Source organism: Littorina saxatilis, linkage group LG3 (genome assembly GCF_037325665.1).
Source record: "Littorina saxatilis isolate snail1 linkage group LG3, US_GU_Lsax_2.0, whole genome shotgun sequence".
Taxonomy (NCBI): Eukaryota; Metazoa; Mollusca; class Gastropoda; order Littorinimorpha; family Littorinidae; genus Littorina; species Littorina saxatilis.
Window position 1 is genome coordinate 44,972,253 of NC_090247.1, and position 18,378 is coordinate 44,990,630.

An 18,378-nucleotide genomic window follows, 5' to 3' on the forward strand; every position below is an offset into this window, starting at 1 on the left:
GAAAATGGGAAAAATGTGAAAAATAGCTGTTTTTTAGGCAACATTTATGGCCCCTGCGACCTTGACCTTGAAGCAAGGTCAAGATGCTATGTATGTTTTTTGGGGCCTTGTCATCATACACCATCTTGCCAAATTTGGTACTGATAGACTGAATAGTGTCCAAGAAATATCCAACGTTAAAGTTTTCCGGACGGACGGACGTCCGGACGGACGGACGGACGGACGGACGACTCGGGTGAGTACATAGACTCACTTTTGCTTCGCATGTGAGTCAAAAATGAAAAAAACGTTCGGGGATTTCATACCCAGGAACTCTCATGTCAAATTTCATAAAGATCGGTCCAGTAGTTTAGTCTGAATCGCTCTACACACACACACAGACACACGCACATACACCACGACCCTCGTTTCGATTCCCCCTCGATGTTAAAATATTTAGTCAAAACTTGACTAAATATAAAAAGAAAGAAAAAAACAAAACTTGGGATATTTTCGGGACGAATTTTTCATGGAGATTTGTCCTGTAGTTTTCCGGGAATCATTCTACACACACACACAGACGTACCACCCTTGTCTCGATTACCAGTCTATCTGGACAAATGTAGTAAAAACTTGACTATATGTAAAAAGGAACAAAATTCATATGGTCGAATGCTCAAGCGACTCGTCTTCGATGTAGGTTGTTAATCTATCTAGGGGAAACATGTGTTGTTTTGCCGAGGCTGCACACGTTTCGATATTTCTCACGGTTCGATAATGTTTGCACATAAAAACGACTAGAGTTTACCGGGAGGACTACGTCTTTTTATCAAAAAGCAAAGTTAAAAAAATTAACAATTTGCCCGAGTATAGGCCTAAGGCTACGAATGCTGCAGCGCTTTTATTTTTAGTTTTTTTTTACAATCCGAAAATGAAAAGGGTAGGTGAGAAAATGCCCCCCCCCCCCCCCCCTAATACCTTACTGTGTGCAAGAATCATCATGTGTTGAGCCATAACAGGTGTCACAGCGATAAGCATCATAAGCCTATACTGCAGTCTTCGCATCGGCCTAATCACTGTCCTAGAGCGACGTCACAGCAGGCCGGCCAGAGGCTAACATTTCAAATACCGAGTTGTCAGTCACGGATTTCGCGTCATTTTGATCTGTCAACAGCTTTGCTTTCGTACAGATTGTGAATACTAGCAGCAAGTTTCACACATTTTTATAGTTTCAACCTGTAAATAAAAGTGTGTTCTTGTGGACCAAATCTACAGTCTTTTGTTGAATCTATTCAGAAAACTTTAAAACGCGTTTTTGCACGCAACCCCGCGCATTATTTTGGCCCTTTCAATTCAGTCCAACTCGAACACAGCTTCTCAGGCTCTGAAGTCTATCAAAGCTTCAAAGCGGTTTTATTCTGACGAGGAAATAAATAATCATAATGTGACTTGAAATGTTTTAACAAATCTTTGCTTTCCTCTTGTCCTTTTTTAAGGTATGTTGCACACACAACCGGCATATGAGTGTGTGTGTGTGTGATTGGATTGGATTAATGATTTATTGTATTAATCATTGTATTGATTTGATTGTCCAATCCAATTCAATCGCGCGAGAATAATTGGATACACCTATTTGATTTATTTCTGTGTCAGCGTGCAATTGGATTGGATTGATGATTTATTGTATCAATCATAGTATTGATTTGATTGTCCAATCCAATTGTGTAAGAGAGAAAGAGAGAGAACAGAATTGAACTGAACTTAATTTATCAAGGATAAAGATTTAAGGCTAGACCGTTTCTTACAATCTGTCCTTGAACACACACACAGAGTATGTACACGATAAGCATATAAATATGAGTGATGTGTTTCTGCCTGACGTGAACTGAACAAAATTAACACAGCACTCTACAAGCAACAACTGAACAGAACAATCTCACTGCAGACACAGACAAATAAACCAAAGCACATATGTACAAAAATTCATTATTTATTAATTGCAATGATAGACATATTATCCATGATTAACTGAACAGTGATCAGCATAGCAAAATATTTTACATTTACTTACAGGAAGACAGAACTACATGTACTTTCAACAGTAATATTTTTTTATGCAATTGACTAACCTTTCACTGTGATATTTAATCAGTATTCTCGGTACAGCAACAATAATATGAATTTATCTAAAGTCCTTACTGTAATTCTTGAACCTTCCTGCTGCCGTAATAGTCATCGTACAAATAATTAAAAACACTACTGTGTTATCATATTCACAAGCAGTTAACTGTGCAAATGCTGTCATTATCAAAGTAAGAATCCATCTGCAGCAACGTCTTTCCATTCATTCAACTACCCCCCCCCCCCCACACACACACACACACACACGTATAATTATATGCACATTCACATACAAAACACTCACACAAACACAAACACACACATTTTCTGGGCCACGTATCTGGCACGATGATGCAGTGGGAAACTACCCAACCATCATCACCACAGGGGTATTTTCCAGTCCCAGACGCTACCCATCAGCTGAACAGAACAGCCTGGTCTCTAACCCCAGTCACAGTGAATGAGAGATGTGAGATCTGCACATACACATGCACTGTCCAAAAAAACAGTGATACCTTCCATGAAAGGACACCCTTGGGACCAGGTGAAAGTGTCTCTATCCCGCAGGTGTCTTTTCATGACAGGTATAATAGACAACGGGACAACAGAAGGTGTCCTCTGTTGGGATGTGTCCTCTCATCAGAGGGGCTTCTGTTGAGAAGTGTCCTCTTATCGGAGGTGCCTGATATTGCAAGGCAAAACGAGTAATTTAATCCCAGTATTTGATGACGCCGTCCCAGCCAGCGGTGGCCATCTTGGAAGTCTCATGGGGGTGCCAGAGAACACTGATGCAGACGTCGTCGTGAGCCTTGAACTTGTTGTACAGCTTGGTGCTCTTCCAGTCCCACACGTACACCTTCCCGTCTGCATCACCGCATGAGATGTAGCTGTGACCGAAAAAGAAAAAAGATGAACACACGTTTGATTTTCAAAAAAGGAATGACAGACAAAAACACCTTCCAGGATTGGAGAGGTTTAATTCCTCCATTTGAAAAACATATGGTATACAAGTTAAAATATGAGTGTTATTGTTTTATGTATGTGTATTTAAAACAAATTGGATCAATCTCAAAGTAGAAAACAGCAATCCTGACAATTGTTGAAAGCTCGATGGACAGTTTCACTCCAGGGTTGTGTACCCTAACTTAAAAAAACCTTATGACCAATCATACTTAGCACCGATTTAAAAATAAAACAAGTCGCGGAAGGCGAAAATACAACATTTAGTCAAGCTCAGTCGAACTCACAGAATGAAACTGAACGCATTGCATTTTTTGCGCAAGACCGTACACTCGTAGCATCGTCTGTCCACCGCTCGTGGAATAAGCAGTGAAATTAACAATCCAGAAAAGCGCGGTAGCGGTTGCGCTGAGGAGGATAGCACGCTTTTCTATATCTCTATTCTTTTTAACTTTCTGAACGTGTTTTTAATCCAAACATATCATATCTATATGTTTTTAGAATCAAGAACCGACAAGGAATAAGATGAAATTGTTTTTAAATCGATTTTGAAAATTTAATTTTAATCATAATTTTTATATTTTTAATTTTCAGAGCTTTTTTTTAATCCGAATATAACATATTTATATGTTTTTGGAATCAGAAAATGATGAAGAATAAGATAAACGTAGTTTTGGATCGTTTTATAAATAAATCATTTTAATTACAATTTTCAGATTTTTAATGACCAAAGTCATCAATTAATTTTTAAGCCACCAAGCTGAAATGCAATACCGAAGTCCGGCCTTCGTCGAAGATTGCTTTACAAACATTTCAATCAATTTGATTAAAAAATGAGGGTGTGACAGTGCCGCCTCAACTTTTACAAAAAGCCGGATATGACGTCATCAAAGACATTTATCGAAAAAATGAAAAAAACGTCTGGGGATATCATACCCAGGAACTCTCATGTCAAATTTCATAAAGATCGGTCCAGTAGTTTACTCTGAATCGCTCTACACACACACACGCACAGACACAGACACAGACACAGACACACACACACACATACACCACGACCCTCGTCTCGATTCCCCCTCTATGTTAAAACATTTAGTCAAAACTTGACTAAATGTAAAAAGGTGGCACAGCCTCAGTTTGCCATGTGCTTAAAATCCTGTTTGTAGTCAATATGGAAGAACAAAAACAAAACATGTTCCTCTTGTAAATTTGTTTGAAGACACCACCATTAGCCGTAGGCTTGTTGTTGCTTTTACCTTATGTTGATGTATATTTCTTGAACATGTAAGATATGAATAAACCTTGTTTAAACAAAAAACAAAACAAGTCGCGTAAGGCGAAAATACAACATTTAGTCAAGTAGCTGTCGAACTCACAGAATGAAACTGAACGCAATGCCATTTTTCAGCAAGACCGTATACTCGTAGCATCGTCAGTCCACCGCTCATGGTAAAGGCAGTGAAATTGACAAGAAGAGCGGGGTAGTAGTTGCGCTAAGAAGGATAGCACGCTTTTCTGTACCTCTCTTTGTTTTAACTTTCTGAGCGTCTTTTTAATCCAAACATATCATATCTATATGTTTTTGGAATCAGGAACCGACAAGGAATAAGATGAAAGTGTTTTTAAATTGATTTCGACAATTTAATTTTGATAATAATTTTTATATATTTAATTTCCAGAGCTTGTTTTTAATCCAAATATAACATATTTATATGTTTTTGGAATCAGAAAATGATGGAGAATAAGATGAACGTAAATTTGGATCGTTTTATACATTTTTATTTTTTTTTACAATTTTCAGATTTTTAATGACCAAAGTCATTAATTAATTTTTAAGCCACCAAGGTGAAATGCAATACCGAAGTCCGGGCTTCGTCGAAGATTACTTGACCAAAATTTCAACCAATTTGGTTGAAAAATGAGGGTGTGACAGTGCCGCCTCAACTTTCACGAAAAGCCGGATATGACGTCATCAAAGACATTTATCAAAAAAATGAAAAAAACGTTCGGGGATTTCATACCCAGGAACTCTCATGTCAAATTTCATAAAGATCGGTCCAGTAGTTTAGTCTGAATCGCTCTACACACACACACAGACACACACACGCACGCACGCACGCACATACACCACGACCCTCGTCTCGATTCCCCCCTCTACGTTAAAACATTTAGTCAAAACTTGACTAAATGTAACAAAAAAGAAAGATAAAGACATTACAGAATACACACATAGCTTTTTATCACTGAATCTACATTGTTTGAACAAGAGACCTACCTCATCTCAGGCGAGAAGTCAATTCCACAGGCATAACCCGCCACCTGTAACAATGTCACAAAGGAAAATGTCATGACTTTCTCTTCATTGCTATGCAACACACACACAGATATCTTTTCTACCAACTGAAACTTGTCAAAAGCTGTTTGCAACTGTTAGAGAGTCATCACGCCTCGTACTTTTTAAAACAGTGTCTTAAGTGTTGCCAGCGGTGTTGCAGATGATTTGAATGTATTGTCTGTTACATTCTAGGGACAAGCAGCACAGCTAGCAACTCTTGCACCGTCAGACATCAGATCATGAAATTGTGAAAAGGCCTGAAAGCATACTGCAACCCCCAAGCCCATCCTGATATTTAAAAAAAATCATTGTATAAGTTATAATTGTACAATCTAATGATCTCAAGGATGATCATTGGAGCTTTGAAAATGCCAGAAATAAGCAAATTGTCAGAAAACTCTCATGCGTGTGAACATGAAGAAATGAAAAATGCTGACTATATGCTTCTTGTAAACTAGATTGCCGTCTAAAAACCTATACCTCACCCACCACACATAACCTTTACAACTCTCTGTAGCTCCTTTGCTGTCTTCTCATTTGCAAAGAGAGAGTTAGATTTCTTACCATGTGTCCTTTGAATGTCTTCTTCCTCATGAACTTGAACCTGTTGAGGACGTCAAACACACAGACCTTGTTGTCCATGGACTGGCACGCCAGCCATTTGCCTGCAATCACAACAAGCACTATTACTTTCTATACACATTGTTTGTCTTATCAGCTTCCGGTATATTCTAAACAACCACAGCCATAAGGTTTCACAGGCTCTAGCCCCATACCCCCTCAACCCACCTCCTACACACCTCCCATCCATCTTAGTACTGTCCTTGTATTTTGATGTTAATAATGTAACATATAATGTTTCTTCTGTCTTCATTTTCATGTGCCACCTCAGCAGTTTCTCAGGATTGAGATAATAAAGAGAATATGATTTGATTCGATTTGATCCCTGACTATATATCCTTTTTTAGCACAGCAGCTCAGACCTGCTAGCATGCATAACCTTTATAAAAAAAAACCCAGTGATAACAACAAGAAAATGTGATCTACTCCATTTGAAGACAGACAAACAAGCTCGTAAAACAATGTGACAAAGGATGAGATCCTCACCATTAGGAGAGAGTGTGACGGCAGGCATGGAGTGCATGGAGGGGTCAGCGATGTACTTGAAGTCCACAGGAATATCCCTGCACACACAAAGCATGTATACACATCAGCAAAAATCAATCCTGCACCCGTGGTTATTCCCTCCCCTTTTCAAGGGGGGTGGGGGGGTGGTGGTGGTGAATCAACAACAACTCTATAAACGAACAAGATAACAATAAAATTGTACTCACCGAAACATGGACAATGAAACATAAGAACAAGTACCGATTTCGACCAGATGTCTTCTTCAGCAAATAAAAGCAGAGGTGACACGAGACAGAGAAAAGAAAGAAGGAAATTTGCAAAGAAGAGGAAAGACAGAACCACACCAAACGTTAAACAAACAAACAAAGAAGAATGAAAAAGACAAGTTCACAAATTGCAGGAAAGAAAGAAAGGTAGAGAAAATGCTTGATCTTAAATAACTGAATTTCACCACAAAGGCAACTACCGGCCACTGTAAACCAGAATGAGAAATCTGCACTACCTTACAAAAAAACAAAACACCACAAGGCTGCATACAAATATGACCATACTAACCATTCCCAAACACGCAGACTTTTGTCATCAGATGTGGAAACAAAGCGACGATTCTGATCCACAAAAGTGATTGTATTGACTGCTCCCAAATGTCTGTCGTACTCTTGCACAATCTCTTCTGTTCGGATGTCCCACTGAAACAGGTAAAAGTTTTCTTCATCAAGATTTGCACATGCATTCAATATTACTTAAATGGTCTGTAAGCTTGTGTCTTGCAGACGTATTTCACATTTCTATGGACTTAAATGCTCAGTTTTGAGGAGGAAAGCCAGACACACAAAAAAACTTGCTGGCACACTCACACCAAACAAGCGAAGTACATAAGCAGAAAAACGCGGGAAAAAGTCAGGTCTTACTCATATTTAAATTTGTCAATGATTACACTTCCAGCTAATGCACAGAACATTTACAGCGAAGGAATTTGGAGATTTTTGCACAATAAACTTACACAAACAATCTTTTTGTCTGATGTTCCAGCCACAAAAAGGTGTTGCTTGTCATCGTCAGGGTGAAAGCGGACACAGTAAGGAACCTTGCGACTAGTGAAACGGGCCTTGCACTGGCCTGCACGCAAACAACAACACATCTCAATTCTGTGAGTCACTATATAGTGACAGTGCAATAATTAAAAATTTTAGTAATAAATTTTCATTTGATTAATATACTTACCCAACTCACATATAGCAATTAACCCTAGTTCAGTGCTGGATACGCTGTACGCGTCCCCTTGGTAACCAAGGGAGACCACTCTAAAAAAGAGAGTGCTCTATCCCATAATGCCAGACTAACTACTAGCCTGACTTCCGTATGCGCGCGCATACACCGCCATCTTATCATTCCTATACGAAGCCCAACTCACTCCTTTTTTAGACCCCCATAAATCCCACAGCGGGGAGGCGGGAGGGAATAAACGATGTGAGTTGGGTAAGTATATTAATCAAATGAAAATTTATTACTAAAATTTTTAATTAAATTACATATCTTACCCAACTCACATATAGCAGATTGCTATCATAGGAGGAGGGTACTCACCATATCAATCCACAAGAACCTGCCCTGCAGCCACCAAAGAGGGCAAAGCAGAGCTGCCATCTTGACGTATGCCAGCCACCTCCCGGAGATAGAAGTTTATAAAAACGTCTTCCGATCTCCAGTATGCCGACTCCAGAACTTCTGAAAGACGACCTGATCTCAGCACTGCCAACGACGAAGCCCACGCCCTGGCCTCGTGAGTCCTGGCAGCCGTAAGGGGCAACACCATTCTGGTATCCCCTAATTGTCTTTGCCACCAGATATAAGCGTTCCGAATGGTAGACGAAACCCATTTGGTTAGCGTAACTTTCGAAATGTCCTTCCCCCGAGCCGTATTGAGTGATATAAAGAGCAGTTTCTGAGACATAGAGCGAATAGGCTGAGTCCGGGACAGGTAGCTGCTGAGTGCTCGTACAGGGCAGTTAAAAACATCCTCATCTCCCGGGGCCAGGATTGTGCTCAAAGGGGGAATACGGATAAGAGGGGATGGTTGACCTGGTTTTTGGTTCTTAGCCAAGAAATTAGGCCTGAACCTAAGAGAAAAAGAACCGTCTTTCTCCCGGGAGATATCATTTGCCATTCCCGACAACGCGTGCACCTCGCTACCACGTCTAGCCGTAGCGAGTAAGACCAAGAAAAGAGTTTTATGAGTTACATTTGCCAGACTAGCTAAATGGATAGGCTCAAAGTCCTCTGACGCAAGAAAACGTAACACCAAAAAAACATCCCACGCCGGGAGCTTTGTTTTGTCACGAGCCAACTTAAGGGAAGCGCCCTTAATAACGCCGGAGATAACCCCCGACAAGTTAACTTTGTGACCAAGTTGCCTGAGAGTAGAGGCAATTGCCGACCTTCTAACCTTCAACGAAGAGGGAGAACCCCCTTGATCAGCTAGCCACGCCAAGTGATTCGCTAACTGCATAGACCTAGGCGCCAGAGGATTCACATTATTCACAAGACACCACTTCGACCACGAAGACCAATGCGAAGCGTAAACAGAGTTGGTCGACTCTCTGTGAGCGTTTTGAACCAGCTTCAGAGTAGACACAGAGGCCCCTGCCCTAAGCAGAGAGTCTCTGATAACACCCACCCGTGAAGTTGCAGCATTTGCGGGTTTACGTGATGAATGCCTGACCGAGGCTGCAGAAGTTCGCCCTTCCTTAGAGCGAGCGGGATGGGAGGACGAACGGCCAGACGTACCAGATCCGGATACCAGTGCTGGCTGGGCCAGAGAGGCGCAACCAGCACTAGCGCTGGCCTTTCGAGGTCTGCTTTCCTTATTACCCTGCCCAGAATGCAGAAAGGAGGAAACGCGTAAGCCACCAGATTCGTCCAGTCCATCTCGAGTGCGTCCACCGCCCAGGCTTGGGGGTCCGGGAACGGAGACACAAAAAGCGGGAGCCTTGCCGAGAACCTTGTCGCAAACAAGTCGATGCACGGCTTGTCCACCTGAACCCAAAGGCGCTCCAAGGCCTGATGCGAGAGGGTCCACTCCGAATGGAGTATCTTGTCCCCCCTGCTCAGGGCATCCGCCAACACATTGAGCTTGCCCCTCAGGTAAGTTGCTGACAACCGAATGTGATGCGTACTGCACCACATCAGCAAGCGACATGCTCTGTCTGACAGAACCTGCGAGCGCGTCCCCCCCTGGCGATTTATATAAGCCGCAACAGTCGTATTGTCTGTATGTACTCTGACATGACTGCTCGCCAGAGAAGGAAGAAACGCCCTCAGGCCCAAGGCCACAGCCTCCAGCTCCAAGACGTTTATGTGCAAGGACCCTTGACTGACGTCCCACACACCCGCAGCCGTCTGATCCGCCAAATGAGCTCCCCACCCTGTCTGAGACGCATCCGTGAACAGATCGTTCTCCGGAGCCGGGGGAGTGATGGGGACACCCTGGGACACCCAAGGAAGAAGCCAGACACCTGTGGTGCTCCTGAACCAATCTCCCAACTCGACCTGACAACTCCAAGCTTGAGTTGCCTGATCCCACCGAGCCTGCACCGCCGCCTGAAATGGTCTCTTGTGCACTCTTCCCAACGGAACCAGCAAGGCCATAGATTCCATCTGACCCAGGATAGAATACAACTCCCGAGCCGAGGCCACATTCTTTCCGAGCAACTCCCGGATCAGCGACTGAAGTTTGTCCACCCGCTTTTGAGCAGGACGAACTGACCACTCCACTGTGTTGAACTCTATGCCCAGATAAGTGAACCCCTGTGAAGGCTCCAACTCGGACTTCCCCACATTGATTGAGAACCCGAGTTGACCCGCTAGGCTGAGAACCCTGTGCGTATGTGTGCTGCATAAGGCCTGATTCTGGTGCAAAATCAGCCAGTCGTCGAGGTACGCCCTGAGGCGCACCCCCTCCTGCCTCACTAGGGCACAGAGCTGACGAACGACCATCGTGAAGATCCAAGGAGAGAGGGACAGACCGAACGGGAGAGCCCGAAACTGGAAAATCCTTTCCCCCCACCGAAACCGCAGCCACTTTCTGTCCGCTGTGTGCATCAGCACGTGAAAGTAAGCGTCCGTGAGATCGATGGACGTGGCCCAATCCCCCGGACGGAGAGCCTCTCTCACCGACGCCGGCGTTTCCATCGTGAATTTTACCACTCTCAGGAACCTGTTCAGACATGAAAGGTCTAGAACTGGCCTCCACGCACCCGATGCTTTGGGCACCACAAAGAGCCTGCCGTAAAATCCCAACGATCCCTGATCGCGAACCTCTTCGATCGCCTCTTTTTGCAGGAGAGCAACTACCTCCCCCTGCACAGCCAACTTGGCCTCGGGATCGTTTGGAAATCTGAAAGGCGGAGGTATCCTGGACAGAGGTGCCTTCTTCTCTGCCCAGAGTAGCCGGAACCCCGAACTGACCACCCCTAAAACCCACTGGCTGGCCACCAAGCGCGACCAGGTAGTGAGGGCCCTGGAGGGGCCGCCCGCCACCACGACGGTGGGGGCTAGCGGGACCGAAAGTTCGGAAGGGCATCATTGGGGGTGGGGCTTGCGCCCCGACCCCCTAGACCCGCCGAAAGAACCCCCCCTCTGAGAAGAGGAACCACGCCCCCTACCCCGAAAAGAAGAGTTCTGACCCTGAGTCTTGCCCGCCGGCGCGGACGAAGACTGAGTCTTGCCTTGACCCTGAGGTTTGCCTTGAGGCTTCTGAAAACCTTGACGAACAACCTTGGCTATAGCCAGATCTCTTGCTTCGTGCGTTTCCTTTTGCAAAGCATCCAAAGATGCGCGACCCAGAAGGGAACCATCCATGACGGGAGACACCTTCAGAGCATCGATCGTCACCTTGTCCCTAATTCTTGACCCCGTCAAAAAAGCCGACCTGCGAGAATACACAGCAAAAGTGTACAATCTAGCCGACAACGCCATTTGTTCCTGTGACACCCTGGCCAAAGTAGCCAGCAAAGTCATCACATCTTCCGAGGAAGCATCAAACCGGAACTCAAAGGGATCGAGCGACGTAGCAATCGACCTCGACAACGATCTCTGGAGTGACTCTGACACAGAGGCCAACTCCATCAGAGAGCGACCTGTCTCCTCTAAAGACATCAAAGATGCCTCCGTACAAGGGACAGGCCTTTCCTTCGAATAGCCATCTTCCCTCAGAGCCGTCAGTTCCGGTGTCACCGGTAGTACCGACATAGGCAAAGAGTAGGAATCAATCAGTCTGACTGGGTTGATCACCAGCTTGAAGTTGCGCATATTAGCCGAACAAGGAACTTGTTGACCAATCTTCGCTAACCACGGTACAGCCGCCTCGGGAGCCTCCCTGTGTTGTGCCAACAACGGCACAGGAGACACCCCCTTAGACCAACCCTTCACCAACACCTTCAACATCTCGAACGCCAGAGAAGGCGATTCAATGAACTTGAAAGAACCCTTCGTATTCTTATCAACACGAAAATCCCCCCAAGCCGAGGGCGGTGGAGCAAGCTGCGACTTGCTCTCCACCACCCCCTCTTCAAAGTACTTTGAAGCCGTTTCAGCTGCAAGCGCCACCGCACTTCCCAGCCTAGACGGCAAACGGACACCGGCATCCTCTCCCAGAACGGAAGTGCCATCGCCCAGACAGTCGTCCTGCACATCTGTACAGTCCGGGAGTTGACTCCCCGTCTGACTGTCATAGTCAAACAGAGACCCATCTCCACTGCCTTCTTCCCCCGGAGGTGGAAGCAGAAGTCTCACAGACTGCCTAACGTCAAATGGCGCGGCAGAAAGCAACGAACCTTCCGTACGCTCTACAGTGTCCTTACCCCCCCCTGACCGGCCGACAGAGCGGCGATGGCCAGGCGGGGTATCAGAACTTTCACCCGTGAGCGCGATGCCCGTGGCTACTTTTGACTGTAGACGCGCTACACTTTCCCCGGAGAACCCAGGTACTCGTGTAGCAAACATACCTTGTGACCGCGAACCACCAGGAGACAGACCACCCGACGAAAGTGGGATAATCTCATCCCCATCCTGAACAGCATGAACATCAGCTGTAGTCACCGTAACAGAAGGGCCCGCCACCATCTTTGCCAAAGATGACGGACCTGTCACCCCAGAAGGGAGTGAACGCAGTTCAGCCCGTGTAGACGAAATTTCTTCCGCCAGTGAAGAAACCTGTGAACTAAGTGCAAGCAAAAGAGAGGCCACGTCCGCGGCCGCCAGACCAGAAACAGCAGGAGCAGAAACCGCTTTAGCAGGTTTAGCCACATTAGTAACCTTATCCAAAGGTTTCACCGGCAAAATGGCCGCCGGCAAAATGGCGGCAGAAGGCATGCCTATCAAAACATCAACACATTTTTCTGAGTCAGATTCTAACACCCCCGCGACGGTTTGTTTAGATTCTCTATGCATCTTTCTGGGAGGGGAGGACTCAGCAGCCACCTGCTTAGAACTCTGCCTCTTCTTAACGTTATCAGCCATAGCATGTACGACTTTGTAAAAATATTTCAGAAAAAATTTTTCGAAAAAATTTCACAAGTCAACAAGAAGAGCAAACGCTCGATCGAGTCACTTTCGCAGTTCTGAATATTATATGAGGCATCAGATGGACAGGAAGAAATTGCTATTCACAACACAATGAGTCACGTTCACATAAAATTTGAGCCCGGTCACTTTTATAGTTTCCGAGAAAAGCCCAACGTTAAGTTGTGTGTTGCCGAACAGAAAAGGCTAGTTATCTCCCTTGTTTTTCTGATAACGTTCGTAAAAGGCTACAGATGTAAATACTTTGATGTAAAGAATAATCCTACAAAGTTTCAATCACATCCGATGAACTTTGTCAAAGATATAAAATGTCTAATTTTTCCTTTGACGCTGACCTGTGACCTTGAAAAAGGTCAAAGGTCAACGAAACCATCGTTAAAGTGTAGAGGTCATTGGAGGTCACGACTAAACAAAATATGAGCTCCGATCGCTTTGATAGTTTCCGAGAAAAGTCCAACGTTAAGGTGGTGTCTACGGACGGCCGGCCGGACAGACTAACACTGACCGATTACATAGAGTCACTTTTTCTCAAGTGACTCAAAAATGGCCAAACAACGCCTTTACAACAAGTACAAAACAAAGAACGATCTCACCTCAATACAGTAGCAAGGTAAGACGACGAAAGAATACCAAGGAGAAGAAACCCGGTCCCACAGACCAAGCAACATCGGCTGAACAACAGCCAGAGCGTACACAAATGCGACCAGCTTGTCTGATCGCTGAGTATGGAATGATAAGATGGCGGTGTATGCGCGCGCATACGGAAGTCAGGCTAGTAGTTAGTCTGGCATTATGGGATAGAGCACTCTCTTTTTTAGAGTGGTCTCCCTTGGTTACCAAGGGGACGCGTACAGCGTATCCAGCACTGAACTAGGGTTAATTGCTATATGTGAGTTGGGTAAGATATGTAATTTAATTAACAGTTCTTACAACGTTTCTTTAAACAACAGAAGTGCTGCTCTCTTTAAAAAGTATCTCTGAAAGCACTGAACACCTAAAAGATAAGTAAAGAGAGTGTTGGCGGGTCAGAGAGAGAGAGAGAAAGAGGGAAGGGGGGGACTGAGAGAGAGAGAGCGGTAGAGAAGCAGATGAAGGAGAAAGAGAATCTGTAGCACTACCAAAAGATGTAAAACAAACACACACAGATACAAATATCCCTGAAACTGAGAGGGGTGGGGGGTGGAGTGCGGGGAGAGGGGGAATAGGGAAGGGGAGAGACAGATGGATGAAGGGAAGGAGAAAAAGATTCTGTAGCACTACCCAAGAACCTGTAAGACAAAGGAACCAAAATGCAAAACAAGTATTAAAATTGCAAAAAATCCAAATACAAACCCCACACACACACACAAAACAAGCTTACCTGTCTCAGTGTCCCAGAGTTTGCAGTATCTGTCGTACGCACAGCTGAGGAACTCTTTGCCATCATTGTTAAACTGGATATCTCGCACAGCTTGTTTGTGGCCAAGATAGGTTCGCACACATCTCCGGTCATTGTACACCTCCCAGATCTGTGCAACATCGCAGTTATAACATAAAACAACGTCATTTAAAATCAAACAGCCACAGAGAAGACAAAATCCGTAAACACCACGGTCTGAAGTAAAAATTGTGTAAAATAATAACATACAACCGATGATGTTGGTAAATAACTCTGCTGGAGCTTCTATGGGCTGTGGAACTTTAAGAGTTGAGCCCCTTTAAAACACTAAGTAAAACAATGCCACTGCTTACTGAAGCCAGAAGGGGAGCTAAAAATAGCTTCAGAGTGATGTGATCTTGAATGTGTATTTTCTGCAGTGTCCGCTTGATATGGTGCTGTGCTCTGTCAAAAATACACACATTGGACATTGTCTTCAAATATCCAAGGTTTCGTGAGTTTTTCATGTAAAGTTTACACTGCATATCTTACTGTGAACCACATGTTCACTTTCTTTCAATTATCAGTGTCAATGTTTGAACGAGGGATTCCAAGGGCTGCAACTCTTCCAAACCATACAGTTATCCAGGAATATAGTCTCTTGCAGTGTACCACCGATTGTTGTACACCTCCAATTCAGGCATGTAAGTGTAGCTATTCTTGAGACGAGGTTACACAAAGCAGATAATAACTTATGCCTATGACTGCAATTGTACAACTTGATTTGAGAACAAGATTTTTTTTAAAGTATAAACTTCAAGAAATTTACTCAACGTAGTCAATAATCACTGCAACTAAAGTTTTGATAGGGATACTAATTAGATATTGCATCAGCTTCAACAAGCAGGCACACAAACAAACTACATGAAAACAAATTCAAAAACATACTCAAATCAATAAATCAAACGAGCAAAATAAACAAACATGTCGCTTCTGCCAAGATCACAACAACAAAAATAATCCTATTTTTGTGTTTGTTTATAGTTATACACACAACCTCATTGAAGGCAAACGTCTCCTTCGTACCTTGATCTTGGTGTCCATACTACAGGACAAGAGGAGGTGGGCGTAGCGAGGGAACCAGCGAATGGCGGAGACCCCCTTGGTGTGTCCTGTCCACGTGAAGATCTGTTTCTTGGGCAGGAAACACTTTTCTGGCGGCTCCTCTGAACGAAGGTTGACACCAACATCCTGCGGAGGGTGCAAGAAGGAACGGCCCTGGTAGTCGAATGAATCTTTGACTGAAAAAAAAAGCAACAACAAACATTGATGAAGACTCATTTAAAATGCAAAAAGTGGTGATAATGCAGTCTGTCTTACAAGCTGACAGTTCTATCATGTCGCAGATACTGTACACACAAGGAAAGACTCTGAACAAATCATCCAAAAGAGAAATTGAGTGGTCCCTGTTATGTCAGGCCTCTCCGATGAGAGGACACCTCCCAATACCCAACACTTCATGTTGTTCGCTTGTCTCCACATCTAACCAAAGTGTCCCTCTCATCGCACATTCTTCAGGTCATAACTAACTGACAACAACAACAAATATTTCAGGCATTATTCAAAGAAAAAAGACCATGTGCAAAGCAAGTCAAGGTTTTCAAAGCATAAAAACATGTCTCAAGTGTAACTGCTGTCAGCAGACCAACACTTTCACCAACTGACCAAGCAAACTGCAGAGAGGAAAAGAATTTAGAAAAGTTTGTAATCAAAAATCAAGGCTGGTGGAAAAATGCTCTGATAATAAAAGAGTCAACTTAAACATTTACAAGCAGCCCCAAACTAACTAAAGGGACTTACTGTGCAGAGTTGTCTTCTCCTCCACTGGCTTCTCATCTGTGGAACGACCTGCTTTGTTGCGCTTGGCCAGTATTTCATCCAGCTCCTTCTGTTCATCCTGCAATACACACAATCCCAATTTTGCATGGATCATGGATGTGAAGAGAGAGAGAGAGAGAGAGAGAGAGAGAGAGAGAGAGAGAGAGAGAGAGAGAGAGTCTTAAAAAAGCTCCTCCCAAAGTGCCTATTTCCAATACATACACTACACATTATGTTTCCCTTACAGCTAATAGAATGCCAAGTGGAGAAAATGTAATAGCACCAAATGGACAGGAATAACAGAGACATACAGAGAGGATACTGATCAAGCATAGCACCAGCTGTACCTCTGAAGGTTTCATAACTGTCTGCTCATCCTTGAATTTTCCCCAGGGTCCAAGGTAGCCATCAATATCACCGGCATCTGTGTTCTTTTCTCGTTTCCGCTTTTCAGCTTTCTTGGCCAATGTCTCAAAGACTGTTGCACCTATAAATCAAAGAACGTGGACAATGAATAGTAATGAAAAAACTGAGGCACACTTCTCCCTGTCCATATATAATTACACTATCTTTTAAACAATGGAGCGTGTCCCATATAAGTCCTAGTTACCTCGGAGAACGTTCAGCCTTAATAGTCAGTCAGTCAGTCAAACGATGGAACAAAAAAGCGCAAAAAAACAAAGAAGCAAATCATCGACCACAGGCCACATACAGTGCACCACTACTATCAATAACATTTAGCAAAAACATTTAATCTGCTTCCCTCATTTTCTCAAAAGTCAACGAAGCACTAAGCAATAAAGAGTTGTGACAATTCATTACCTTTCAACTCCTCGGCTGCCCCTGAATCGCCAACAACTTTTTCGTCCACTATAGCGTCATTCACGCTTGGATCCAACGCATAACCTGCAACAATATCACAATTCTTGGTTTCTGCAAAGGCAATACACACATAACTGAATTGAGTTGCATAGCTTCAAAATAAGAGCCAGTGTTTGCATGGTGAATTTAGAATTCCATTCTTGGATCATTGGTTTGCAAACATGAAGGTGGTTATGGTTCTAAATTCATTTATGGTAAGGTGAGGTCTCTCTCCTGTTTGAAGTTTTCAAAACGATCTCAAAATGACATCATACATTCAACTAACCATAGCTTGTGAAAGTACGCCGCTGATTTTCAAACTGGAAATCATTGAAGTGAGACGGTTCTGCAAAACCTGCAAGTGTATTTCGCTCTGCCCTTGCTTGCTGTGTAAGGTTAGGGTTAGATGGACCCACCTGAAATAACATGAATTTTGTAAACAGTCAGTGTCACTTGAATGTAATATAGCTATACATATTTGGTCAACAAAAGAAAATCATTGATAATTAAAAGCTGCAGCGGTGAGGATAAGAAAAATGTGTTCTTATCCAGGGTTATAGAATAACTCAGTAAGGCCAACAAAAAAAAGTCTGTTTACGGTAACATAGGCAAAAAAAATAGGGTCGGTAGGTCGGGAAATTTTTTTTTCTTCCAAAAAACCATATTTTTAAGTTATTTTGCCAAAAAACTAAGATTTTTTTCTTTCTTTTTTTCTTTCCCAAATGCCACAAAAAAGTCTAGGGTCGCGCGAAAAAATAGGGTCGGTCGGGATACCGTAAACAGACTATTTTTTTTGTTGGCCTAAGCAGTTTTTTCCTGACACTGTGACAGTTTTGTATTCAGCTCTGCCCTTCAGTTCCTTTCCTTTATTTGGCGTTTAACGTCGTTTTCAACCGTTCAAGGTTATATCGCGACGGGGAAAGGGGGGAGGGGGGGGGGGGGGGGGTTGGGATAGAGCCACTTGTTAATTGTTTCTTGTTCACAAAAGCACTAATAAAAAAATTGCTCCAGGGGCTTGCAACATAGTACAATATATGACCTTACTGGGAGAATGCAAGTTTCCAGTACAAAGGACTTAACATTTCTTACATACTGCTTGACTAAAATCTTTACAAACATTGACTATATTCTAGCCCTTCAGTTAAAAAAAAAAAAAGAAAGAAAGAGAAAAAAAGAG

General features: G+C 43.5%; 1 protein-coding gene across 1 annotated transcript in view; it reads right to left on the minus strand.

Annotated features, from left to right (window-relative positions):
• Nucleotides 1-1,953: 1,953 nt before the first annotated feature.
• Nucleotides 1,954-18,378, minus strand: part of LOC138962483 (pre-mRNA-processing factor 17-like) — a 36,691-nt gene continuing 20,266 nt past the window's right edge. Inside the window, exons 3-14 of the mRNA XM_070334326.1 lie at nucleotides 17,488-17,617; nucleotides 17,163-17,246; nucleotides 16,688-16,827; nucleotides 16,323-16,419; nucleotides 15,549-15,763; nucleotides 14,466-14,613; nucleotides 7,527-7,642; nucleotides 7,079-7,212; nucleotides 6,503-6,579; nucleotides 5,960-6,060; nucleotides 5,336-5,379; nucleotides 1,954-2,987 (exon numbers count right to left, since the gene is read on the minus strand). Of these exons, the coding sequence (XP_070190427.1) occupies nucleotides 2,810-2,987; nucleotides 5,336-5,379; nucleotides 5,960-6,060; nucleotides 6,503-6,579; nucleotides 7,079-7,212; nucleotides 7,527-7,642; nucleotides 14,466-14,613; nucleotides 15,549-15,763; nucleotides 16,323-16,419; nucleotides 16,688-16,827; nucleotides 17,163-17,246; nucleotides 17,488-17,617 (1,464 nt within the window). The 3' untranslated portion in view covers nucleotides 1,954-2,809. The remainder of the gene's footprint in view (nucleotides 2,988-5,335; nucleotides 5,380-5,959; nucleotides 6,061-6,502; nucleotides 6,580-7,078; nucleotides 7,213-7,526; nucleotides 7,643-14,465; nucleotides 14,614-15,548; nucleotides 15,764-16,322; nucleotides 16,420-16,687; nucleotides 16,828-17,162; nucleotides 17,247-17,487; nucleotides 17,618-18,378) is intronic.